Raw genomic sequence first — 27,110 nt, 5'->3', positions numbered from 1 at the left:
TAAACAATCTTTGTATAAGTTTGCAAGCATTCTTTCTGTTTTGGTAATCGATGATTATATTCTTTATCATGACTAAACAAAATGCAGCTGCATCCTTTTTTATGTTCAAAATAAATGCCAAAAGGCATTTTTCATGTTCAAGATACAAGCATCCTTCACAAAAAGAGAGCCATATGTTGACCTGTAAAACATTAACATCTATTCAAGGAATTACAATTACAAAACTTCAATTACTCTTTCAGCACTGTAAGACATTGTGTGGCGCAAGAACATTAAAGGTCCCATGGCATAAAAATTTCACTTCATTAGGTTTTTTTTAACATTAATATGTGTTCCCCCAGCCTGCCTATGGTCCCCCAGTGGCTAGAAATGGTGATAGGTGTAGACCGAGCCCTGGGTATCCTGCTCTGCCTTTGAGAAAATGAAAGCTTAGATGGGCCAATCAGGAATCTTCTCCTTATGAGGTCATAACAAGCAAGGTTACCTCCCCTTTCTCTGCTTTGCCCACCCAGAGAATTTGGCCCACCCATGAGAGAGAGACATCATGGCTTTCAAACGAGCAAAGTGGCAGTTGGTCAAGGCCACACCTCCACCCTCCACCTTGCCCCGCCCCCCCTCTCTCCTCCTCAATAGCTACAGACACAGAAATGGCACATCCTAAGGAAAGCTCATTGTGGGACTGGCTCTAGTGGCTGTAATTTTGCATCAAGGCTGAATTTTGGGAAAGAGACTTCAGATCCAGTATTAGGGGACCACTAAGGTCTATATAAAAGAGACTTCAGATACAGTATTAGGGGACCACTAAGGTCTATATAAAAGAGACTTCAGATACAGTATTAGAGGACCACTAAGGTCTATATAAAAGAGACTTCAGATACAGTATTAGGGGACCACTAAGGTCTATATAAAAGAGACTTCAGATACAGTATTAGGGGACCACTAAGGTCTATATAAAAGAGACTTCAGATACAGTATTAGGGGACCTCTAAGGTCTATATAAAAGCATTCACAGAGCACCATGTCATGGGACCTTTAAATGGACAGTTTGTTGCTCAAAAACACATTTGTACGATGCGTTAAGCACTCTCACATGCTGAACTCCCCCCTCGTGAGAGACAAAACAGGACGAGGAAGTTGTAAGTTATTTGACTCTTTCCCTACCAACAGTTCTGTGTAAAAGTTTTTTTTCCATGTAAGACTTGCACTGATTTATCACATTAGTTCGTCAATAGCTGGTGAGAAAGTGTTGTGCTCATGCTTTTCCCATTGCTTTCTTCAGCAGCCGGGTCCGTGTTGGCTCGGTGAGGACTAAGGGCTCCTGGATGACCATGGCGGGGTATTTCCTCCCCAGCAGCTCCACCTCCACCTTCTGTCCCACCGAGCACAGCTCCAGAGGCAGGTAGGCGAACGCCAGGCTCTGCTGCGAGCTGTAGCTGTAGGCTCCGGATGTCGTGTTGCCGACCACCTGAGGAGAAGAGACGCCAGCTTGTGTGAGGATAACCGCAAAAGAACTAAATGATACAGAAGCACTAGACAACCTCCGCTGTTGCTAACCTTGCCATTGTGCCAGATGGTCTCGTTGCCTTCGGGGTCGATATTATCCGTTTCCAGGGTGATGTAGGAAAGCTTCCTCTTCAGGCCCGTCCTTTTGATCTCCTGAAGGGCTGCTTTACCAATAAAGTCAGCGGGCTGGACAAGAATCAAGCAGTGTTTTTCAGAAGTTATTACTGGTTATAGAATAAATAAAGAAACAAATGTAAAAACAGTTAAAAATGCACAACTAAAAATAACATGGATGGTTACCTTGTTCAGTTTGATGAAATAATCCAGTCCAGCCTCCAGAGGATTGGTGTCACAGTTCATCTGTCAAGATCAACATACAGTTAGTCAAAAGTCATAACATGTGCACCTTAAAAAGGGATAGTTCCAAACTATTCATTTTCTTGCCAGGAGTTAGATGAGAAGATCAATACCACTCTCGTGTCTATACAATAAATATAAAGCTACAGCCAACAACTGGTTAGCTTAGCTTAGCATAAAGATTTAAAACAGGAGAAAACTGTCTACCAGCACCTCTAAAGCTCACCGATTAACACGTTCTATCTCGTTGGTGTAATCTGAACAATAATCAAAATGTGAAAAGGACAAGTTCTGATGAACTATATCCTCTGAATGAGTGTGTGTGTGTGTGTGTGTGTGTGTGTGTGTGTGGTGTGTACCTCAGCTCCCCAGCCTCTGAAGCCTTTTTCCAGCCTGAGGGAGGACATGGCGTAGGTGCCGAAATTGTCAATGCCTTCGTCTTTTCCTGCTTCCATCATGGCATTGTACACAGCTGCCATGTTCTTCTGCTCGATGTACAGCTCCCAACCGAGCTCACCTAAACACACACACACATATACGGTGTCACCAAACAGTATGTTAAAAACACACTCAAGTCAAGTGAAACTGTTGTGCTCCTCTGCTATTTTAAAAAGACCAAGGGACTTAACTCTGTTTGACAATAGATAGATAGATAGATAGATAGATAGATAGATAGATAGATAGATAGATAGATAGATAGATAGATAGATACTTTATTCATCCCGAGGGAAATTGTAGATGTTAATTTGAATGTGTTGAAGCAAACACGGTTGAACTTCACAAAGTGTGCAGTACCTGTGTATGAGATCCTGATGGCCCGGACGGGAACGCCGGCCAACTGGATGGACTTGCAGTGGAGAAATTTGAATCCGGCATCACTCAAATCCTCATCCGTCAGCTTCTGGAGAACTTTGCGGGAGTTTGGTCCTGCAATGCCCAGCACGCCAATATCGTCCGTTACGTTGCTGATGTCGACATCATACCCACCGTCTGCAGCTTCTGCCTCTATCCACCTGAGTCCAGTTCAAATACACAGAGAAAACTTTGAGCAGGCAGAAAGGAGATACTAACATTGCATTAGGATAGCTTTTCTGCATGTTGTACATTTGACTCATTGATATGTTATTGATATGATTATTATGTATTATACAGAGTTAAAGGTTCCCTGTGGAGTTTTAAACCTCAAGTAGCCCGACAGAGCTGTTTTTCGAATAAGTGGGTACCCATTTAGGTAGCAATAGTTTGCCAAGATATACAGCAATGTCCCAACAAAGGCAGGAAAGAAAAAGACTGCAAGTTACTAAACAAAACAGGATTTAAAATACTTCTGCTTTGTAAATGTTTTGTCAGGAAGGAAGTACTTGATACATTTGTTAAACCTCAAGGATATACACAATGCATTTTGGTGAGTAACACTGGCTGTAAACCTAACTTAATAGCATAATGTCTTTACCACACTAAATACTTCACATATTGCCACATCTCAGCCACTTGTGATGAGTTCCACAGGGTGATGTGACCTCGTTGAACCTCATTCATATACAGCCCAGTGCCATCACCAACAGAGGTCGCTACACAGCATGAAACTGTCCCTGCCTCCCTCAGGCTGAGATAGAGTTAGTTAGAGTAAATGTTTTAATGTACTGCCTCCCAATTGGAGCAAATGGAGGGGAGTTGTGTTAACAGCTGCTTACCTAAGGCTTTAGGTTTCTGTCGTATAAAACAGACTGTGGGAGGGTTTTTTCAGCACAGTTTAAGAATCAACTCTGGCCAGGTTGTGAGTGACTGAGTACTAACGTCACGCACTCGCTCTTCTTTGCACAATGAAAATTGAAATGTTTGTCTACGTCTGTGTGTGCGTGTTAATTGTCTCTCTTTGCGAAGATGCATGAAAATACATCATCAAAACTGACATATCTTGTGAGTGTAGCTATGCTTTTGAGTACTAAAACTACAATGACCACAATACATAGAGTTGTAAAATGGAAGGAGCCATTTAAAACTTGTATATTAGTCCCATTAGTTTTCTCAAAAGACAATTTTAGGTGGCTGACAGTTGGAGTACTTCTACAGCTTGGAAGGACACGAAACTCTCCCAGTTGAGTACAAAGATTAACAACTTTTAGAAAATATCTGGTTCTAGGATTATAACTACAACTCCCAAGGTGCATTTCAGCAACAAACATCCAATCACGGAGCATAAAATTCTGTAATATGCACAGCTAACGGCAGGCAACGACTAGACATTGTTCACTACTGCCAAGACGAAGCGTTTTGAATTTCTTACTGTTCTCATTCGCCTCAGACTGGCCACTTCTCTATGGCAATGTTGGCCGATGCACATGGTTATTTAAACGCCTCACCATGCCAAAATTACATACAAAACATGATTTCTCAGTAAGAAAGTAGAAATAATTAAAACTGGCCATAATATAAACCTATAGTGTTGTTACATCATAAGGGAAAGTCCTGTGTTTATATGTTCAGTAGCACTAAGGATATTGTTTAAAAAGGAACATTTAAATGGGAAACCTATTATGATCAATTACCTTTATGTTGTACTTGCTTCATTATTTAGGCAGATGTCATGTAGAAGTATAAATGAACACAAATCTTTTCTTTTCTAGCTAACGCTAGCCTGAATAACTTGAGTGAGATCGTGTGTAAACAGTTTCACCTGAGATCATGTCCCTCTGATCCCGAGCCTGTGATGAGCAAGAACTCTCCTGGTGCCATCTGGGTAATGGTGACCTCAGCAAAGACTCTCCCAGTGGGTGTCAACATGTGGCTGATATTAGTCAGGCCCACCTGAAGACACACAGGTCAAATAGATAATGAGTCAGAAAAGAGAGGCATATGCTTTAAACAACTCACACTGGTGTTAACGAAAGTATACATGCGCTCTACCTTGGGCATGGTGTTGGCAAACAGGCGGTCCAGCAGCTTGTGGGAGTCCGTCCCCTTCACTATGAACTTGGCAAAAGGCGTCAGGTCGATCACTCCCACCTTCTCCATCACCAGCTTGCACTCTCTGCCGACTGGTCCGAACCAGTTGGTGCGTTGGAAACTGGGCCTAAGCACAACACAATAACAATGAACGCTTTATATACCTTTAATGAAAACAACCAACTTGATTTTTTACTGGCTCTTTCTTTTGGCTTCATTGCATAATGAAAAACTGATGTGGAAGTATAAGAAATGACCTAAAGTCTATGAAGACTAAGAATCAACAGTCATACCAGCAGCTCTGTGAGGCTGACAATGCTAGCATGCTTTAGGTTTAGCAGGTAATATGGTTATCTTGTTCACCATCTTAGTTTAGCTTGTTAGCATGCTTACATTCAATAATTAGCAGCAAAAAAGTACAGCTGAGGCTAATGGGAAGGTCATAAGTGTTGTAGGGATTTGGTCACAAACCAAATAAACCATAGCCTGGTCCTACCAGACTCTGGTCCACTAGCCTGGTCCTACCAGACTCTGGTACATTAGCCTGGTCCTACCGGACTCTGGTCCACTAGCCTGGTCCTACCAGACTCTGGTATATTAGCCTGGTCCTACCGGACTGTGGTCCACTAGCCTGGTCCTACCAGACTCTGGTACATTAGCCTGGTCCTACCGGACTCTGGTCCACTAGCCTGGTCCTACCAGACTCGGGTACATTAGCCTGGTCCTACCAGACTCTGGTCCACTAGCCTGGTCCTACCAGACTCTGGTACATTGGCCTGGTCCTACCGGACTCAGGTCCACTAGCCTGGTCCTACCAGACTCTGGTACATTAGCCTGGTCCTACCGGACTCTGGTCCATTAGCCTGGTCCTACCAGACTCTGGTACATTTCATTTGTACAGAGAGTCTGGCCACTCTCCATTGACAAGGGTTAACTTCCTTGAAGGCGGGTACTCTGTTGAAGTTTAAAACTATTTGATCTGCCCAGATCCACTCTTGTCGCTTGCGTCTTTCTCCGCCGCCATTACGGAACTACAACTCTAGCGCACGGCCTCAACGTCATCGTTCTCAGCCACTCCCTCTGTTCGCTGATTGGACCGGTAAAGATTTGGCCGGAGAAAACCCAAGAATATACCACAAACCCAGATGTAGTACTGAAGGAAAATGAAAATTGAGAGGAAGTAGGAAGGCGGAGCCAGGCTAAATAAACCATAGTGGACACATTATCATTTTGATCTCATGGTGGCACTAGATGAAAAGTATTGGATGGATATCTGTACAAAATTGCATGGCAATGCATCCAATAGTAATAAGTAAGTAAGTAAGTAATAAGATATCTAAGTCTGGACCAAAGTGTTGGATCAACCAACCGACATTGGCATCCCTAAAAGCCATGCTAAAAATGTGCCTAAAATTACAATATAGTAAAATAAGAAAGCTGCATAGCAGGATTTTGACTGCGGCTTTAACATTTGTACAAAGACAAATGCCAAGTATGCAGCCACTGAGCAGGCCAAAGTGTTTTTACACTCACAGTTGTGGCAAGACTCCAAACACTTGCCCGGATTTCCGCAAGAAGTCTGTGACGGCGTGGTTTTAAAAATATGTCACAGGGCATATGATAAAGGTGTGTCAAATGCAGGGATTGACAGTTATCTGCATGTGTTGTTGGATTTTTGCAGCTGTCCAGTGTGGTTTCTAAATAACTAAATGGTTCTCTTGTGCTGCAGCTTAGTGCTGGACCATATGTGGTGAGCTCTTCTGTGTCTATATGGAAACATGTGTTTGTGCTTTGTGCCAAGAACATTGTGTCCTTAAAACATTTATTCTGACAGCTATGCATCTTCAGCCAAAACTATCAGAGCGACTCTCTCTTTATGCATTGCTGAATACTCAAGAGGCGTCACTATATTCTCCTTCTTTCCCCACAATGATGAGAGGGTATTGTAAAACAGGAAACTGAGAGGTGGTGTGGTGGGGCTCTGGTGCGAGAATGTGTGATTGCTGGTTAATTAAACGGTTGCAACAGCAGTTAGCAATTTAATTAAAAGGCAGTTGTGAAAAAAAAAAAAAAGCTGAAACAACAGTTGGGAAACATTTTGTTCAAGTGTTTACTTCTTTAAATATCGGCTATTGTTCAGTTCTAAGATAGTTATTGTACGCATCTTACCAATCAAAACAACAAAGATATTATTAGAGATTTATAAAGAATGCATATTAACGTAATATTTTATATCAGCCCTGCAAACTGGATGCCTTACTTGTATCCAATGTCATCTCCAGGTTTGTAGAACCAGTGAGGTTGTTCCCAGCCAGCGTGAAAGCCCATGGATGCTTTGTCCTTCAGCACCTCGTAAACACCGCTTGTTCGGTAGGTTGGTCGCCCGGCGAAACGCTCCTCTTTCGGATAGCCAACTGGAGAGACGGAACGAGAGACAGTCAAAAAGTTTAGTGACAGTAAAAAGAGAAGGTTGCGTCCGAAGAATGTGCGATCGCCTTGTATTCTTCTTACCCACATTGTTGAAGCCATAGGATTCTCGAGCTTTGGCGCACATGAAAGGCACGTCTGCCCATTTGCTGTAGCGGTTGGGGTCGCATTCAATCAGGTCGTAAGGAGGTTCTCCAGTCCGGATCCAGTCACTCAGGAACTTTCCTATACCACCAGCATGGATGACCCCATACCTGAAAATAGTAGGGCTGAACGATTAATCGTTTTAAAATCAATTTTAAAGAATGCGATTAGCTTAACGTGAAGACTGCAATTAATCAAATGTGAATATTTAGCTGAATGTTTGGTGTCACATTTGGTTTAACATTTTATATTCCTCTTTTTATTATTATATTTACTGTTTTTTTCATAAAATAAATGCTGGAATATTGTTACATATCACAGATTGTTTGAAGAAATGTCCTATTTTTAGTGGATTTATTTATTTCATTTATTTCAGTTACTTTATTTAATATGATTGTAGAAGGTGCAATATGTAGATGCTGCTATTGAACTACTATATCAGACGTTACAGTTTACTGGAAAGTACTGATATTTATTTTTTCAAATTTATTATTATAACTTAGCTTTTGTGATAAATGTTCTGTGTTTGACTGTTCAATGTTCCATGCTTATTAAAAGAATTTTTTTTTGGCAATTCTAATTTATGTTGTCATCCCTGCATTAGAATATAGAGCAGTTTTGATGGTGTCTCATGTTATAATGCTCCATGTCATGTTTTTTTTTAATCGCAAATCGAATCGTAATCGCAATATCTGGCAGAAAAATTGCAATTGGATTTTTTTCCCCCAAATTGTTCAGCCCTAGTCCAAAGTGTTGAGCATTATTAATCAGCCCTCTTGGAACTATCTACTAAGATGCTAACTATTCTCCCGAACACGTACCCGAAGCCAATGGCAGTCCAGTAGTTGCGAACTCCTTGGTGTGGTCCGACCATGGGCAGCAGGTCGGGGGTGTAGGTGATTGGTCCAGACACAATGTTGATGATGTCGGCTTCCTTCAGCACAGGGACCATGTCCATGGCCATCTCAACGTGCTCCATTATCCTGTCAAGGTCCGACTCAAACAGCTCCTTACCGAAACCTGCAGCAGCCACACAGAGACACAGACGGTTAGTTTAAAGAAGAACAAAAAAAAGAAGAAGAAGAAGAAAAAGGTTTTCAGACAAATCTGCATCCATGGCAGACAGACCTGGAGGCACTCCGTCTCTGACCCAGGAGTCCTGCAGCACCATCTTCTCCATCTTTTCATACGGGCCAAACAGCAGACCGTCTCTTTCCTGACGCAGGTAGTAAGAGCCCTCCAGGTCCCTGATGACAGGCAACTCCGTCTTCAGAGCCTTCACCTCCGGTACCGTTGCCGTCACTACGTACTGATGGTGCACCGGGATGGTCGGGTGTTCGAACCCAATCATCTTGCCCACCTCCCGGGCCCAGAAACCTTTAAAACACCAACAGAGATGGTATTAAATCAACTAACAAGATAAAGTTGGCTATGCTATGTGGGTTGAAATTTGAAGTATTTCAAACAAATTACGTGTTCAAATTCACCACAGCCCAGGCTACAGCAAGGAGACTGTTAGCTTATCTAATAAAAGATTTGTGCTTCCAGTCTTTATTCAAAGCTAAGCTAACCGGCTTAGATACAAGAGTGGTATCAATTTTCTTTTCTCTCTCAAGAAAGCCTAACTATTCCTAACTTCTTCCACAGTACCAGTCAGTCTTTTGGCAAACTGGCAGGGCTGTTACAGTATGTTTTATTGGACCTTTAAGAGTTTATGTCTCCTGGTGGACACACAATGAATGGATCTGTTTGTACATAAGGAGTTACGCCTCCTTCGACGCCCCTCTTTCACTATTTGGAAGGAAAAGTGAATAATTCTTTCCTTGTCAAAAAGGACCATGATCAGACTTTCTAACCGATTTTTAATTACTTTTATTCTTTTGAGATATATCTCATATCATTAACATGTCTATAGAGCAAGGATATTTCCCCAATGATTTTAAGCTTGCCAGAGTGATTCCACTTTATAAGAAAGGGAGTAAATTAGACCATGGAAAGTATAGACCTGTTTATATTATGTGTAGTCTGTCAAAGATAATGGAAAAGATTATTTTTGAACAGATTGACAAGTATCTAGTATCACACAATCTACTTTATGAGTTCCAGTCTGGCTTTTGTAAGTCACATTCCACGGACACTTGTTTACTGTATCTAACTGACTACATCAGGAGGGAGGTAGATAAACGGCATTTTTGTGGTATGGTCATGGTAGACCTACAGAAGGCCTTTGATACCGTTGACCATGGCATTTTGGTACGCAAATTAAAAGCCATTGGTTTTAATGACTTAGCAGTCAGATGGGTGAGGTCTTATTTGAAGGATAGGAAGCAGGTGGTGGACATTGGGGGAACAATGTCTCAACCACTATGCATAGACTGTGGGGTCCCGCAAGGGAGAGTCTTGGGTCCACTTTTTTTCCTTCTATATATTAATGACCTTAAGTCTGTATGTTCATATGAACTTTTTTTATATGCAGATGATTCTGCATTATTGGTTTCTCATAAAGATAAGAACATAGTCGAAAGAACTCTTAGTGTAGAATTATTGAATGTCAGTAGGTGGATGTCTGACAATAGGCTATCGCTTCACTTAGGGAAAACGGAAGCCATACTGTTTGGGTCAAAGATAAAACTGAAAAGATCCCCGGGTTTTAAGGTTTTAGTTGGAGATAATGAGATTAATGTAAAGGACTCGGTTACTTACCTCGGTTGTGTGCTGGACTGCCACTTGACTGGAGTGGGCCAAGCGCAAAAGGTACTTGCCAAAGTGAATCAAAGAGTACGTTTCTTGGCAAGAATCTCAAGATTTTTGGACAAGAACGCAATGTTAACTCTGGCAAGTGCTCTAATTCAGCCTTATTTTGACTATGCATGCTGCTCATGGTATAAAGGTGTCTTACAGCATCTGAAACATAGGCTTCAGACTGCCCAAAATAAGGTTGTGAGGCTTATTCTGAACCTCCCCATGCAATCTCATCTTGATACTTCTCATTTTGAGACTATTGAGTGGTTAAAAGTTGAAGAGCGAGTCTCTCAGATTCACCTGTGCATGGTACATAGGACTGTGTATGGGGTTGTCCCCAAATATTTAATCAATTATTTTAACAGAGTAAGAGATGTTCACAGCCACTCCACCAGGGGAAGTTCTACTGATTTTGTACCTCCTAGATTTAAGAGTCATTTAGGTAAGGAGTCCTTTCTGTATGTAGCAACAAGCCTGTGGAACAGGTTGCCAGGAAATCTAAAGATGGTCAGAAGTTAAGGAGGTTTTAAGCAGGCACTGAAATAATGGCTCAGATGCCAATCGTAGTATGAGGATTTATTACTGTATTGTTTTATGTATCTATTTAATGTATGTATGGTTTGTGATGATTGATGCTTGACCTGCTGCCACTTGCTCACCCCCCCCCTTCCCCTTGGGACCACAATGGAAATAAGCCTCAGGGCTTTATTGTGTTATCCTAACTTTTTGTTTTTAATGTATGGTTCATAGTTGTATCGTATTTTATAATGAAATGGGCAAATAAAATCAATCAATCAATCAATCAATCTCTGACAGACGGACCCAAAACACAGGACATTTGAGTACCTTAACAATGAATACGTGACTGTTTATAAAATTTGCAAGTCTGCGACTGAGATTGTTACTGATTGGTGATATCGTACATGCATTGCTACACTACACACCAAGAGTGTATTGTCCAAAAATAGCATGTGATTCATCCGCTGGTGTTATGTGTTTGTCTTATCATTTACTGTAAAGGAACACGCCAAGTTATTGGGATTTTAGCTTATTCACAGTAACCCCCAGAGTTAGAAAAGTCCATACATACCCTTCTCAACTCCGTGCATGTCCTAACTGTCTGGTGCACCCACCGCTAGCCTAGCTTAGCACAGATCCTGGAGGTAACTGGCTCCATCTAGCCTACTGCTCCCAATAAGTGACAAAATAACGGCAACATGTTCCTATTTACATGTTGTGATTTGTATAGTCACAGTGTGTACAAATAACAAGGTCACATGAGACACAGCCATCTTCTAACTGTATATAAACTGGGAACTATATTCTCAGAAGGCGAAGCACTGCTACTTGGGCGGAGTGATTAGCGCAACACCTGAAAAGCACCGTTGTTACTCTCTGCTCCTCACCACGGGGCTTCTCGTGTGCTGTGAGCAAATCACTCCGCCCAAGTAGCAGAAGTAGCAGTGCTTCGCCTTTCTGAGAATATAGTTCCCAGTATGTATACGGTTAGAAGACGGCTGTGTCTCATGTGACCTTGTTATTTGTACACGCTGTGACTATACAAATCACAACATGTAAATAGGAAAATGTTGGCGTTATTTTGTCACTTATTGGGAGCAGTAGGCTAGATGGAGCCAGTTGCCTCCAGGATCTGTGCTAAGCTAGGCTAGCAGTGGGGGCGTCAGACAGAGTTAGGACACGCACGGAGATGAGAAGGGTATGTATGGACTTATCTAACTCTGGGGGTACGGTGAATAAGCTAAAGTCCCAATAAGTCAGCGTGTTCCTTTAAGTAATTAAAAAGGCAGTTTACCTAATTTACAGATAAAACAAAACAAATATATATATATATATATATACACACATACATACATACATACATACATACATATGTATATATATATATATATATTTATATGCTGTTTTCATAGGGAATATTTCCTCAATAGAAAGTAGTTCCATGGGCTAAAAACCACCAGGGGTAAATGAGAAAATATTTGTTTGTAATTTGGGTGAACTGACCGATTAATGAGAAGGTTTTTACCAACAGATAGATGAAGATAGACAGAATAAATATATGCAGGACTGGGCACGTGCTCCATCCTGTTATTTTAAAGGTTAAGAAATGTAAAATGCAAACATTCAGAATTAAACACAAACACAACTAGCAACACAAATAGACACCTAGAGTCCGGACAGACAGAGAACACATACAGAACTATTTAAAGAGGAGAAGTTTTTGTAATCACCACAAGGATCTCCTGTTTTAACATCTTGGTATTTATAAACTAACATTTGAACAAAAAAGAAAAGCACAGGAGCCTATCAAGTACAGATAAACGGTATGGTTCCATAAAAGTACAATATGTACAGCTTATTAGCTCGCACAGTTACAGCACATTCTGCTGCGTTGCTCTGAGCCACACTGTCGAGCCAAACCGCCAATAATAACAGTTTTGAAAAGTCACCTAACCTGCCTGTGCACAGAATATCATTGTTTTCACAGCCTCAGGGTTTTACAGTTGGTTGTACGTTAGGTAACAGCGGCTGGTTCGCACATTAACCGCCACATAACAAATATGCTGTGTTGTGAATCTGTAAGTGGGACACATGTGAACAAACATCATGTGGGCCAAATCAGCTGCTGTGACCTGGAGTGTGGCGCCAGAGCGTGCTTTGATACTGAGAACTGTTGATCTCGTGTTCAGCTACAGCCTAAGCACACATTTAAATCAATGCCCACTTGGAATTAAATTATATTTCTAATGGGGTTCATTTGTTTAATTGCAAGCAAGTCTGCAGTCCATTAACATTTCAACATTTACTTTTTATATTCTGTTTTTGCTCCATACGTGAACGTTATCTCACGTTGAGGGATGGGGTGGGGGTGCATGCCCACAAAATCCAGATAAGATCCCAGGCAGTTTATAGGAGCTGGGCTGCAGAGGGGCATGTTTACCGGACGCCTGCACACAGGGTCGATTCAGGAATACCCATGGATAGTGATGAACGGCTTAAACAAGCTCACCGAGTCCTGCTATGTTCACATCAGCCGTCCACGCTGTTAAACTCTATTTGTTTCTCTGTTTATGGATCTAAAACGTATAATAATCAGGTCAAAATGTGTTCAGAAGGTAATTCTGCAGTTCATTGCCAGGCGTGAAAGGGTTGTGAAAAAGATCAAATAATCTGATAAAATTCAAATTACAATTTAATTTAAAAAAAACCAACAGATTCACATGTTGGACGTGTTGCGATTTGGAGTTTGAAAACTAGTTAACACGCAAGCAGAGAAGTTGACACAGCTAAAAGTACTGAATAAACTCTCAGTACTTTGATAATGGACAAACAGTTAAAGTAATGGTTAAATAGTTGATATAGTTAGCTAAAGTAAGGCATTAACTGACCTTAACTTAGGCTCTCTCAATGGTCAACTTTTTTGGGAAGGGGGAGTAGCCCAGGTCCAGGCTGGCCATCGGAAGCACTGGGGGAATTCCTGGTGACCTAGGCATCTGATTGGCCTGGAGTGTCAGACTTGACCCTTAGAAAGCCGTGGGGCCGCCACTATTTCAGCCGACATTACTGTCTTTACAAGGCTTTAGCCTTTTAACCCTAACCCTCTACAATGAAGGTATTGGTATTATATGAAACTAGACGATCTAAGAAATCCATTACTACAAACCACGTCATGCTAGCTTGTTGGTAAAGGAGGCTGAATAACGCTCCAAAGTGGCAAGACCATTTTCCAAGAGGTCCCTTGACCTCTCACCTTGAGATATCTGAATGAAAATGGGGTTCTTTGGGTACCCAAATGGCATCAACCCAACAAATGCTGCAACAACAGGAAGAAGAAGAAACATATTTGAGCATGAGAATGGCCATCGTAAAAGTAATCAGAAAATAGTTACAGTAGGCTGTGGTTAATGTGTGGGTATTGGCCTAAACTTCTGTTAGGCTCATTGGCCTGAATTATTATTCTTGTCCAGCCCTGAGGAAGCATTACAGCCTGTGTTCCAAATTACGTCTCAGTTTCAACAGTGAGCAGAATTTGTGAGAAAAAAAAGATGTTGGCTGGAAAAAGAGTGATTGAGGTTGTAGACAAGGCTCTGTGGGTGGCAGTATAGAATAGGAGAGATAAAGTATGTTGAAAAAAGGCTGTTTAAAGGGCAGAGAGAAAGTTTAATTAAAGATGGTTGGTGTTATGCAAGCTCGACAAAACAGCCGCTTGTGTGGTCATGGGTTTTAAACAATAACATACGTAGGCACACAATGCATTAAAAAAAAAAGATACTGAGGTTCCTGATGTTTGTTGGGAGGTGTTATCTTTCTTGCTATGTGAGATTTATTATGGGGGTTATTTCTGCAGCCCATCAATCTTTGAATCACAAAAACAAACCTAACATACAAAAAAAAACGCATGAGTCTGTACTCGCAAAAGCCTACATTTGCCCATTCAATATCAATAATAAACATGACCAGAGAAATGTTACATTTGCTTCATGTGAGAAAAAGATTCATGCAAACACACAGGTGTGATATCTATCAGTTTGACATTTCAGTGCCTGGATACAAAAAGAAGGAAAATGCTTTAAAAAAAAAAAAACTCTCTGTCTCTGTCGGGAGGTGTGCATGTGCTGCTGCTTCAAGATTGGATGAAATCTGAACTGTTGGCCTGTTTGGATTGGCTGTCAGACAAAGTGAAGGCAAAAACGCCAGCGGGACCAGCAACATTACTGGCTTCAACCAGAGTACAGAATGTGCAAAATTTGCAAAGGGCAGTAATATGGAGCAAGAAGAGCTTTAGACTATTTGTTCTGCGAGGTCTTAAGGGCGCCATTTACAATTTAATGTCTGTGAGTGTAGAACATTTTAAAAGGGACAAGGTGTTTGCATTGCTGTGACCGTCAAAACACTATTTTAAACATGAATATATATCAGCATTCTGATCCATGAATTTTACAGTATTAAGTTATAATGCTTTGCATTTTCTATATGATAATGATGATGACTCTCTGCAGAGAAAAGGTAGCTACAGAAAAATGTGCATGACCTATATATTGCTATATGTTACACCATCTCCTTCCTAAACCTTGCCAGATAAATAAGCAAAAAGCTAGTTTCTCTGAACTCTGCAAGTAGTGGTCTGTGTTGACACAGGTCTCCTGCTTGTTGAGTGGTTTTATAAAGCAGTGACTATGGGATGAGTCTGCATTGTGTATTAATCAGCAGATATCTGAGATGAAATATCCTACACTCAAGTTACATTTTAGCATGGGACTGTCATGTGTTAGAAGAAAATATGACTTAAAGTGTATGGACTGCAGTGTGTATGAGGCTCTAGTTGTTTGCATGTCTAAAGAAAGAAAAAAAATACTCTGACACAAACTTTGGGGCAAAAATGAAACTTTTAAACCCCTTTAAAGCCTGAAAAAAATAAAATAAAAAAAAGATCAAAGCCGACACCATCAACATTTCCCATGCATGTTCCAAAAGAAATACATGAGACATTCCCCATTATCTGTGGTTTGAGAGCAAATGTGCATCGGGGAACGTGAATATTCAAGTACAAACCTGTTGCATTGACGATGCGATTGGCGCGAATGGTCCCATGAGGAGTCTGGACGTCCCAGTTTCCGTCAGCGGTCGGGGTGAGGGCGGTGACCGGGGCTGGGTTGTAGATTTGGGCACCGTACATACGAGCACCAGCAGCCATAGCCATGGTCAGAGAGTAAGGGTCGATGTGGCCGTCTCCTGGGGTGTACAGACCTGCCAACACCTGGAAATATAGAGAAACTTTCATGTCAAAACAAATATTAAGCATTAATAATGGGATAGTGATTCTTGACCTATCTTCCTAAGTCCTGATAGCGGAGATAGCGAGAGGGGAGGGACATCCGGTGCATGGGAGACACGCCGGATGTCAAGCTTTATCTTAGTTATGTATATCTGTTGAGCCAGACTATGTTTATTTAACCAAAAGGGGTTTACACACTCATGAGCATTAATGTGCTAAGCAGATTTCATGGCAGTCTGCTTAATATTAGATGATGTAAAAAGAGTTTTGTGTGTGTGTGTGAATTGTGGACATTTTGTGATGATGCAAGATCCGGACAAGGATCTTCCACTGAGGAGCATGTATGTTTGACAATCTGCTGGTACATTTCATGGACATTTTCAGATTTAGAAAATTTTTGTGCATAAAGAGTAATTTTGGCCTTGTGGTGATAAACTAAAAGGACTGGGAATGATCTTCTGGGGATCATGAATATTCATAGAAAAATGTATGGCAATCTGCCTAATAATTGATGATTTAAGGAGACACAAATAGAAAACTGGAAGGTCCAAAATGGAAACGGTTCTACCTCTGAGAAGCATGAATACTTGGTTTATTGGTGTTTTAAGCCCCCAACGTCTATTACTAGGATTAGGCAATAGTTATGGTTAGGGTTAGGTTTGAGTTAGGTGCCTTGCAGTCAACTGTCGCAGCGCTGCCTGGAAGGAGACGTTGGGGGCTTAAAACACCATTGAGTGAATACTTGATAATGTGCTGGTACATTTCATGGACAATTCTTCTGCACAAAGGGTAACTTCAGCCTTGTGGTGGTGCTAGATAAAGAAAGAGGGGCTCACTCAAATCAGAGGGAATGATCTTCTGGGGATCATGAATATTTATAGCATAATTCATGGCAATCTGTCCCGTAGTTGTTGAGGCTATCTACCAAACAGACTGACCAATCGACCAAGACACTAACTGACTGCCTTTAACATCCTTTAAAAATTATATATCTGGGTGAATTTCTGCAGAAATTCAAACACTTTGTATAGGAGATTATTTGATAGATGTACTGTTCTGCTTTGAGAGGATCAGCAGGGACAAGCAGACAACAATATCAAAAATCAGTCAATCATTAATCCACAAGAATCACATTCTCTGTAAGAATAAAAACTCTGTAATTTTTCCATGTTTCCGACAGACCTTGTCTATATTGAGCAGTGGGAAAAGTTCGTGGACTTTCTCCGGTCCGATTAAGTACTGTTCCGTCACATGCCAGTGTGTGCGTGTCATCTGGTACTTCATCTCATCCACTCGAGCCGGCGTTGAAGCAATACGGACACTGCCGGGCTGATGGAAGCCCACTGCCTGCAGATAAAAAGACGCCGTGGATGACATGTGCGCGAGCAAAAACCTCAACACATCCGAGTTAGGAAAGGTTAGCGATGCATCTTACCTGTCCAGTTTCAGCCTCCAGGGTCTCGTATAACTTAATGCTGTCATAGTGGACTTTCTTGACATTGATGCCTGGATGGTAATATGTTGTTAAACCGGCCTGAAAGACAAAACAAACCATGAGAAGAAAATACATCCACAAAGACACAACACTCACAGACATAAATCTGCCTTTTTGTTTGGAAAAAGCACTGACATCCCATTTAAGTTGATGTGTTCGCAAACAGTTGCCTATTTACACATCCAGCAAGACACAAAGCAACATTATCATTCATTTAGAGGCGTGTTTGTGTCCACCTGATGAATTTAAAATCAACTTTTCACTCTCCTTTAACTCCGTTTTGGTCTACCAACAACTTTGCGGACTAATATCTGTCTCATGTCATATCCGTCTGACTCGGTCTACCATTTGGTGATCGGCAAGTAGCATACAGTCAGTTTTTAAAAAGCTAACGACGCTAATGAGAGCTGTGAGAATGAACCAAAACAGTGACCATAAGTTTTGTAAAAAAAGAGAAAAAAAAGAAAATGAGCTTAAGGATGCTGCTACAGAGTTGAGTGATAACTATGAGCGGCCCCTTTCACAGTAGTGAATTTTGATTAGAGGCTTTAATACCCTGTCCAAGCACTTTCCTCCCACAGCCAAAAACATATATACATCTGAACCCCCAGCCCCCTGGGTGAAGATAGTAACATAATAAGAGTAAGTTCCACCCTTTGACATGTCAAACGTGTATTAATAGCATCACAGTGGAGTGAATGAGGGACGGTGTAGATGGGGCAAGAGTCCTCAGATGCCTTGAAAACTTGTAACAGCTGTTCCTGATGGATACGACGGGACTACTGAATGACACAAACAGAAAATGGCTGTAAACACGTTCACGAAATGAGGCTGCCGAGGAAGAAGCTCTCCATACTTGTGTTTTAGATATCCCATTAGCATTAGATGCTCACTGGTCAGTTGGATATCATATATCATCATGAATGGATATCATTCAGAGGACAGATTGACTAATTTTGTTTAAAAATGATCAAGAAAATGCCCTGTTATTAAAATAAAATCCAAGATAAGACATTGTGAATCCATGTTTCACAACTGAATAAGGAAAAAGTGCAAATTTATAGCAAATAGGGCTAAAACGATGGTAAATTAAGGAATTTTTCCAGTGAAAATGCCAAATATTGCTTAGTTCCAGCCTAAATTGTGAGGACACTGCTTCAACCTTCAGTTGATTAATTGATCCAAAAAAAATCTACAACTTTTTCCTTAATCGATTAAATGTTTCAGTCATTTGTCAAGTGGAAATACCAAAAGATTATCAGATTCCAACTTTTCAAATGTGAGGATTTGATGCTCTTTTTTTGTTGCCCTAAAAGACACTTTATTTAAGTAACTATTTAAAAGGATGTCACTCTGGAATAATCTGCAGATTAATCTAAAATTACAAAAATACCTGGAAGTTGCAGCCCTAGTTTTATGTGATGAGAAACTGAATATATTTGGGTTTCTGGACTGAGAAAACAAAAAATTGATAACATAACTTTGGGCTTTATAATTGTGACGGGCATTACCATTTTATTGACAGAAATATTAAATGGATATGTGTTTTTTAGAGTGTTTTAGTTCACTCTCACAGCTTTTTAAACAGGTAAAAGCAGGGAGTGTGCCAATATACTGGTGTTATGTGCCACGGATCATCTGGATTTCCATGTTAACACATAAAAGGAGACTTTGGTAGACGTACAGCGTGCCAGGTGGAGCCAGCCGTCAGCTCAGACTTCTCCAGCAGCACCACATCCTTCACTCCACCTTTGGCCAGGTGATAGGCCACGCTGACCCCCACACATCCCCCACCGATGATCACTGTGTCTGCGGTGTCCTTCCACCTCTTCCTCAACGATGACGATGCATCACTGAAGACGGATAAACACAGAATTATATGGGAGTCATTACAGCTCCAACGTTTGTTTACAACGCTTGTCACACCTGAGCTGACTAACTGAAGACACCATGTCGACCAATGATGCAGAAGCACCGAAGCACCAGGACTACTTTAAGTGCAACATTTCTGCATAAAGTTGCATGCATCGACCAGCTGTGCATCGTACGCACATTAGACGCACTACAAGGTAATTATGGTTTTATACCCTCATAAATAACAAATTGCCTGACCAACGCGAGTCAAATGAAATGTGAAAAAAACTCACCCCTCTTGTGTTTGTTTTGTTGAAGTGCAGCAGATGGTCCTGACAGGAAGCCCAACACCTCGACACGCGGCTAAATCTCTCCGCATATGACTGTTGATTAGGTTTAATATCCGAGCCATAATTGAGGTAATATTACATGCAACTTAAAGCATAACCAGCCCCCCCCTCTCTCTCTCTCTCAGTGGACCCCTGCACCGCCGAGCGTGGTCGTTACAAATATCCCTCTTTTGCACTGACAGCTGTGTTGGCACGCCCACAGGTAGTCAGGACGAAACTTTACCCAGAACAACAACCCTCAGGCATGTTAACCCTTTGACTGTCACAACCCCAAATTTAGGCCCCATAGCTCCTGATTAAACGTATGTGAGTTATTTAATAGTGGTAATGGTGTAATATTACTTTCGGCACAGTGTTGGAAGAAGTACTCAGATCCTTTATTTAGGTAAAAGTACCAATCAAAACCAAGTAAAAGTCCTGCATTTAAAATCCTACTTGAGTAAAGTAGCCTACAGAAGACAGTACAGATGTATATCAGCATCAAAATGTACTATAAGTGTAAAAATGTACAGGTTTCGCAGGAAAATGGCCTGTGCCTCATATGTTATATTATTATAATTATAATATACGCATAGTATATACATTCATACTGTATATATATGGGATACATATACATATTGCAACACAGCTTCCTCTAAACCCACCTGCAACAAGTTTGAACTGGACATTTACTGTATCTTCACAGCTGATTTATATAAACACTGAAATGCAGAAACAAATGTATTTATGAACTGATTCGAACTGATGTGGATGGGTGTATTGTACTGGGTGGATTTACAGGCAAGAAAGCAAACTTAGTTGATAAGCTAGTGAGTCTATGAGCAAACATGGTGCACTAGACTTATATAAAGTTACACAACAACATGTGGAGTGCAGTAGCCTATATATATAGGCTGCCACTATCTCTAGGGGGGACTGCAACATGCCGGAGGGTTTGTTTTACGCTGTTCCCAAGGCAAAGCCTCGTCTTCTATGCCTGTATTTGTTTAGACTCAAACTGTTTTTACCCGCATGGTTTAATTTTCACGTTACACTTTATAGCCATGTCGGTCTGTGATGAATCCTAAAAAAAATGGCCATTGGTAATCCCCTGACCTTTCCTCTAGCTCCACCAACAAGTCAAATATTTCACATGTGCAGTAAAATATCCTAATTTTCTAAATGAATTCCTCAGGATGACCTGTAAGGACTCATCCCGTACTTTACCTTTTTGTGTACAGTGTTTGTATTTGCTTATATTGTCAAATTGGTGAAGCCATTTCCTTAACTTTCTTGTGTTTTTTCAATTTGCATGTGTCTCCTTAAGTTGAATTGGAGTCCAGCTTTTAGGACCGTTGTTGCAAAGGAGCTGGATGAGATGACATTTTCACCTGACAGCAACATAGTAACCTGGATTAGTTAAAGCACATTTCAACCCCCTTGTGAGAGATCAGAATCAGAAAGAAAAGGTGTATTGCCACAGTAAACTACAACATCCTCAACGAGAGTAGCATCTATACAGCATATCCTCTCTAAGAATATCATGTTGCTGCACGTGGTGTTCTTTCTAAGATAGAGGGATGTAGGGTATAGAGGAGCGTCCTAAAAAAGATCCAAGACATATAATCATCATGTTTTGACTGGCGGTGTAATGCACTCAAGTGCTGTACACATCTGAGGTACTTGTACTTGAGTATTTCCATTTTATGCAACTTCATGCTTCTACTCCACTACATTTGTCTGTAAGCTTTAGTTACTTTTCAGATGACAGTTTTTCCTCCCCTTCCTGTCCGGTTAAAACCATGTATCTCCTGACGTGTGTTGATGTTGAATGTTTGTGATAAACTGAAGGATGATGTGTTCCTTTATGTGTTGCGAAAATCCTTCTACTTCTTAAGTTAAGTAAAGTCTCTTCTTGGATCAGCAAAAAAAAATGCATTGTAAGAGAAATTGTGTCCGATCATGCGGAACTCTGTACAATGTAACCTTTGAATGAAATGATGTCTGGCCACACGCATGTAATCATGTTACTTTTCTTGTGTTTGATCATGCTGAATCCTTTACAGTGTAACCTTTAACAGAATAAAGCTTGGCCTGATTGCAAAAACTTAAGGCATTGTTGCCCCGCTGGATGTCATCACAAGATCCTGACCTTTGGCTTCGAGCCCCATGCTCGAGGACAAAGTCATGCAAGATACTGACCGAAGGAAACATTTGCATGAGTGTGGTAATGTTATACGATGTATTTTGTGTTTCAATGTATCCTTTTTAATAGCAGATTTTGCTCATGCAAGCAAACCAAAGTCAAATGTCTGCTCTTTCAATCAATGCATCAATCAAACTATTTATAATGCACTTTGAAACTACCAAAGTTGATCAAAGTGCTGTACAGAAGAATACAAATTAACTCACACAGGCATAAAATACAATAAAACAAATTAAGAGACATAAAACATGAGAAAACAGCCATAGAATAAACCCATAATACAATTTTGCACATAAAAAAAGTAGACAAACTATTTTCATCTTTCTTTCTTCTTCGAAATCTTATTGATTTATTCCATAAAATATCAGTGGAGAACAAGTCTTGAATTGTTGCGGTACAATTATCAGTATGTTGTCTTGTGCCAACTTTCCAAAAGGGGGAGAAAAAAAAAGATGAGCTATGCAATAGGCAGGCGTTTCTTTTAGAGTGACATCAGGAGCACCGCACCCCTCCTGGTTTATAAATGCAGCACCGATATCTGCACAAAGCCCTTTCCGAACTCACAGACCCTCAAGAGTGGGCCGGTCACTGCTGCAATAATCATGGCATCAGGAGCAAAGAAGGTGAGTGAATGAGATGTCTCTTAGCTTATTGTGCACCGCATAGAAATCTTTTTCTTTTTTTTTCCATTTTCCATTTTCACTTTTTGCATTATAGTTTTGAAGCCTACAGCACTCAGACGTTGGTTGCTTGTGCGCATTTTTGTGCAAAAAGAAAATGGTTTGCATATCTGTCAACTATCAGATAGTAAAATGTAACAAACGTGTGTGTGTGTGTGTGTGTGTGTGTGTGTGTGTGTGTGTGTGTGTGTGTGTGTGTGTGTGTGTGTGTGCGCGCGCGCGCATTTCTGTGCTTCTTGCACGCTTTGATTTTTGATTTCACCCAGGGCATATTGGAGCGTCTGGATGCAGGAGAGATCGTCATCGGGGACGGAGGCTTTGTCTTCGCCCTGGAGAAGAGGGGTTATGTCAAAGCAGGTCCGTGGACCCCCGAGGCTGCAGCCGAGCACCCTGAAGCAGGTATGGCTACTACTTCCTACTACTTCGCTTGAGACATTTTTAATAACCGACAGCGACAAATGCTGAATGAGCCATGCCGTCGTGTTGTTTTCAGTGCGCCAGCTGCACCGGGAGTTCCTGAGAGCAGGCTCCAATGTCATGCAGACGTTCACTTTCTACGCAAGCGATGATAAACTGGAGAACAGAGGCCACACTCAGCGCTTCACTGTGAGTAGAGCCCTCCAGCTGCTCCCAAGCATCATCTTGAGTCATGAAGAGGGCATGGCAGCTTGGCAGCACAGTTGGCATCAAACCAAACTGACTGCAGCAACCGGTACGGGGACTTTGTGTTCTCTTAACGTGAATGTTTTTTCATTTCTTTAGGGGCAGCAAATCAACGAAGCAGCGTGTGACCTGGCCAGGGAGGTGGCCAATGAGGGTGATGCCCTGGTGGCCGGAGGAGTCTCTCAGACCCCCTCTTACCTCAGCTGCAAGAGTGAGAATGACGTCAAGGCCATCTTCAAGAAACAGATTGATGTCTTTGTCAAGAAAAATGTGGACTTCTTGATTGCTGAGGTGTGTAGTGAACGCCGTTGGTAAGTTGGGCACAAACTCGAATGCCCGGTGTTTCACTTCCATAAAGTTTGAGGGCAGGGTCCCAAAAATAACTTTTTCGTCCACCAGCCAAAATGGCTAGTGGATGTTCAAATTTCACCAGCCTATCAATAGATTACCATTGTTTGTTTTTTTGGCTTACAAGTGACGCAAATCTACCAGCCACTTAATTGCATATTTTACCAGCATTTGTCTAGTGGATGGTAATTGTGAACTCTGGTTGAAGGATTTACAAGAAGCACATATCCTGTCCCCAAAACTCTCCCCCAGGTCATATTAACAGATTCTGTCTTTGCCAGCATTTTCTTTCTTTGTTTGTTGCCTTATTATAATTAATGTTATTACTTTTTAATCTTTGTGTTGCTGCACTTTTTTTTTTTTTTTTTTGCTACACATCATTTCTCATAATGCAGCCATGAAGATATTTTCATTAGACCCTCCCTGCCTCCTAAATACTCCATGTCTCCATCATCAGGGTTATTTCTGACTTTAATAAGCTCCAAGACATTATACAGTCGTCCAATGTAAACTGTCCTTTACATTTTAAAATCATTAGGGTGCCACTTGAACCCCAAAGGTAACTTTGGTTGAATCAAGTGTTTGTCCCCAGTGTTTTTAAAATTGCCATCACTGCACCTTTTTTACATCTTCATTTCAGTGTTCTTCAATATACCCATTTCATTCTGTCAACTTGCTGCATATGCTTGTTTGGCGGCTGAAGCAGCCCTGCTCAGTGCTGATTGACAGCACCTGATTGTTACCGGTATATGTTGGAATCTATTTAAACCTGCAGTAATCTTATGTAGGTCACTTGGGGGCAGCAGAAACGAGCTGTGAACAAACATTGGCATATAATTACTCTAAATTGATGTGGTGAAATTGTTAACCGTTTACACATCCAGCAGGTAGTCTTCTCTGTACCGGCGACTTCAGCTGCTAAATGCTCCACTACCAGCTAGTCTCTAACTTTGTCTCTGCAGTTTGTTGCTGAGCAAGAAGTGTGGAGTTCTTTTGGGTTTGGTGTTTTTTGCCCCCAACGTCTCCTTCCAGGCAGCGCGGCAATGGTTATGTTTAGGGTTAAGGTTAGGGTTAGCTGCATGGAAAGCGCCGTTGGAGGCAAAACATGCCATCAAGCACACCATTTTGCTTGCTGCAGCAGAAAATTACACTGATACGTGGTGAGAATGAACCAAAACCGTGAAGTTACAGCCCCTCACATTTCAGTAATTTGTTATTTATGATCAGGCAAAACATTTTTTCTTTTGCTGCCAACAGTGATATATTATGTTCTCAAATAATGTGACCACAAATGGCCATTTAAAATGATAATTATATTTTGTGTGGTGATTTTTTTTTTTTTTTTTTTTTTTTTTTGCTTACAGTACTTTGAGCACGTGGAAGAGGCTGAGTGGGCTGTCCAGGTTTTGAAGGCCACTGGGAAGCCTGTGGCTGCAACTCTGTGTATTGGACCTGAAGGCGACCTGAACAAAGTCAGCCCCGGAGACTGTGCTGTCAGACTCGTCAAAGCTGGTAGGGAAATATCTCGGTGTAGGCCTACTGTATGTATGAGGTTTAAAACCTCCTGTCCCACTATAGGTATAGGTGTGGAGAAACTGGGCTGGTGACACAGTCTTAACCCTTAATAACAGTTTCTATTATTTTGCCACCCTGTGTATGTTAATGAGGGCAGGCTAAATAACAAACATGTTTAACATCAGCACAAAGTAGTCTGTAGTTGAATCAACACCTCAACAAAACTGACCATTATAACCTTCATGAAGTTCGGATTATGTATGTTGTAGTATTTATTTGTACTTTTAGTACTTTTTATATTCAGGTACGGCACAGCAAATTTCGTTGGGATAGTTTTATCAGTGTTGTATGCCTACTTAATGAACTGCCTCCACTCCCCTTCCACATGCACAACCTGGTCTCATTGGCCAGAATAAAAAACACCTGTGTGGGTTTGCAGGGTCTTTAAGTGAACTATCGTATTTATTTTTAACAGTTTCACTCTTTTTTTTTATATATATATATATATATATATATATATATATATATATATATATATATATATACATATATTTTACACTTTCTAGGCTCATTTAGCTAAAACACGATCGGAACATAAAAATGTTAAATTGTGTTGTGTTCCCCCCCCAACTTGATGCTGAATCCTGCATTTTCCATTATGCATCTTCATTTATTTTCATTTCACTCTCGCTGCCGTTAAGCCCAAATCTTTCTAACTTAAGCACCCATTTTGTAACGAAGGCTTTCTGTAATACATTTGTAGTTTAAATCTCAAGCACAGATCCCCCACTGGTGATGGGAGGGTAGAATGTTTAACATCCGTATGTGATGTGGATTTTGAATCCGACTTTGGCGCCATCCAGTGGAAGAATGAAAAGACAACTGTGCCGGACAAAAATACACACTTGCTGCACAAAGCGACACAAAAGCAGCATCAGTTTCCACCTGGTGGGATAGTCATTTCTTTGTAATAAAGTTTGCATGTTTACTCTTCGTAGGAGCTCAGATTGTGGGCGTCAACTGCCACTTTGACCCGGAGACATGTGTGAAGACTGTGAAGATGATGAAGGCGGGAGTGGAGAAAGCCGGGCTGAAGGCTCACTACATGACCCAGCCGCTGGCTTACCACACTCCTGACTGCAACTGCCAGGGTTTCATTGATCTGCCCGAGTTCCCTTTCGGTGTGTAATAAAAACTTAAAACGGATGCAACGTCTCCATCTAAACCGTGACATGGAAGACTATAATGTACAACCGTGTGCTCTCCGACAGGTCTGGAGCCGAGGATCCTGACCAGATGGGACATGCAGAAATACGCCCGGGAAGCGTACAACGCTGGTATTCATTACATCGGAGGCTGCTGTGGATTTGAACCCTATCACACCCGTGCCCTGGCCGAAGAGCTGGCACCCGAGAGGGGTTTCCTGCCGGCCGGCTCTGAGAAGCACGGCAACTGGGGCAGTGGTCTGGAGATGCACACGAAGCCTTGGGTCAGAGCTAGGTACTGTAGATATTTTTTTTTTTCCTTGCATTTTCTCTCAAAATCCCTCCAGCAGTTTGGTTAAAAAAGGTATCTTTTCTCCGTCTCTGTAGGGCCCGTCGTGACTACTGGGAGAAGCTGAAGCCTGCGTCTGGCCGTCCCTTCTGCCCCTCGATGGCCACGCCCGATGGTTGGGGTGTCACCAAAGGCCATGCTGACCTGATGCAGCAGAAAGAGGCCACCTCCCAGGAGCAGCTGAAGGCTCTCTTCGACAAGGCCAACAAAAGCCTCTGAGCTCCTTGAGGTGTCTGTTTCCAAAGGAGAAGCCAAGATCAGTCCCTTAAGTTTACATACCAAAAAGATTGAAATGCTGAAATTCTTTCTGTCTCTTTAGGACCATTTTATTGTATGTGGAAGACTCGTATCATATGCTGATGCTTTAAATTAGCTTAACCAACAAGGAATGCCTGTTTCAGTAAGTTAATCACAGCTGTGAGCCTTGTGAAATTACTGCAAACTCAAAATAGCAGCTTTGAATGCACTTAAAGTAATGCTGCAACGCTCCACGCATGCCTAATGTCTTTCAAAAGAACTGAACAATGTGTAGCAATAAACTTCTGAAATTTAA

The 27,110-nt window shown here is 41.3% G+C and overlaps 2 protein-coding genes and 1 long non-coding RNA gene across 3 annotated transcripts; 2 read left to right on the top strand and 1 right to left on the bottom strand.

The window, feature by feature from the left end:
- Positions 1-1,003: 1,003 nt before the first annotated feature.
- On the bottom strand, positions 1,004-19,744 carry dmgdh (dimethylglycine dehydrogenase). Its single transcript, XM_028601608.1, has 16 exons — positions 19,556-19,744; positions 19,093-19,261; positions 17,349-17,447; positions 17,096-17,260; positions 15,691-15,895; positions 8,506-8,754; positions 8,199-8,397; positions 7,318-7,487; positions 7,067-7,220; positions 4,768-4,933; positions 4,538-4,668; positions 2,656-2,873; positions 2,220-2,377; positions 1,804-1,863; positions 1,555-1,689; positions 1,004-1,465 (listed from the first exon to the last, which is right to left on the bottom strand). The coding sequence occupies exons 1-16, from the start codon at positions 19,672-19,674 to the stop codon at positions 1,253-1,255; spliced, it is 2,610 nt and encodes an 869-aa protein (XP_028457409.1). The 5' UTR covers positions 19,675-19,744; the 3' UTR covers positions 1,004-1,252.
- Positions 19,175-21,276, top strand: LOC114570946 (uncharacterized). Its single transcript, XR_003694603.1, has 3 exons — positions 19,175-19,477; positions 19,581-19,681; positions 20,919-21,276. It is a non-coding gene; the product is annotated as an uncharacterized LOC114570946 (long non-coding RNA).
- Positions 21,277-22,323: 1,047 nt separating this feature from the next.
- Positions 22,324-27,110, top strand: bhmt (betaine-homocysteine methyltransferase). Its single transcript, XM_028601287.1, has 8 exons — positions 22,324-22,420; positions 22,744-22,876; positions 22,971-23,083; positions 23,240-23,431; positions 24,853-25,000; positions 26,002-26,184; positions 26,275-26,503; positions 26,596-27,110. Exons 1-8 carry the CDS (start codon positions 22,400-22,402, stop codon positions 26,774-26,776), a joined length of 1,200 nt encoding a protein of 399 aa, XP_028457088.1. The 5' UTR covers positions 22,324-22,399; the 3' UTR covers positions 26,777-27,110.

The sequence above is a fragment of the Perca flavescens genome, chromosome 16, assembly GCF_004354835.1.
Source record: "Perca flavescens isolate YP-PL-M2 chromosome 16, PFLA_1.0, whole genome shotgun sequence".
Taxonomy (NCBI): domain Eukaryota; kingdom Metazoa; phylum Chordata; class Actinopteri; order Perciformes; family Percidae; genus Perca; species Perca flavescens.
Note: the sequence above shows the minus strand (reverse complement) of the source record. Positions and strands in the feature narration are given on the sequence as shown.

What these genes read in the sequence shown, in the direction of transcription:
- dmgdh (XM_028601608.1), bottom strand. Translation starts at nt 19,674, where the DNA reads ATGGCTCGGATATTAAACCTAATCAACAGTCATATGCGGAGAGATTTA. An exon ending in ACAAAACAAACACAAGAGGG is followed by an intron (nt 19,262 to 19,555) that starts GTGAGTTTTTTT and finishes ATCCGTCTTCAG; the next exon opens with TGATGCATCGTCATCGTTGA. An exon ending in TGGACTGCCATTGGCTTCGG is followed by an intron (nt 7,488 to 8,198) that starts GTACGTGTTCGG and finishes TACTATTTTCAG; the next exon opens with GTATGGGGTCATCCATGCTG.
- bhmt (XM_028601287.1), top strand. Translation starts at nt 22,400, where the DNA reads ATGGCATCAGGAGCAAAGAAG. An exon ending in AGCCGAGCACCCTGAAGCAG is followed by an intron (nt 22,877 to 22,970) that starts GTATGGCTACTA and finishes TGTTGTTTTCAG; the next exon opens with TGCGCCAGCTGCACCGGGAG. An exon ending in TGTCAGACTCGTCAAAGCTG is followed by an intron (nt 25,001 to 26,001) that starts GTAGGGAAATAT and finishes TACTCTTCGTAG; the next exon opens with GAGCTCAGATTGTGGGCGTC.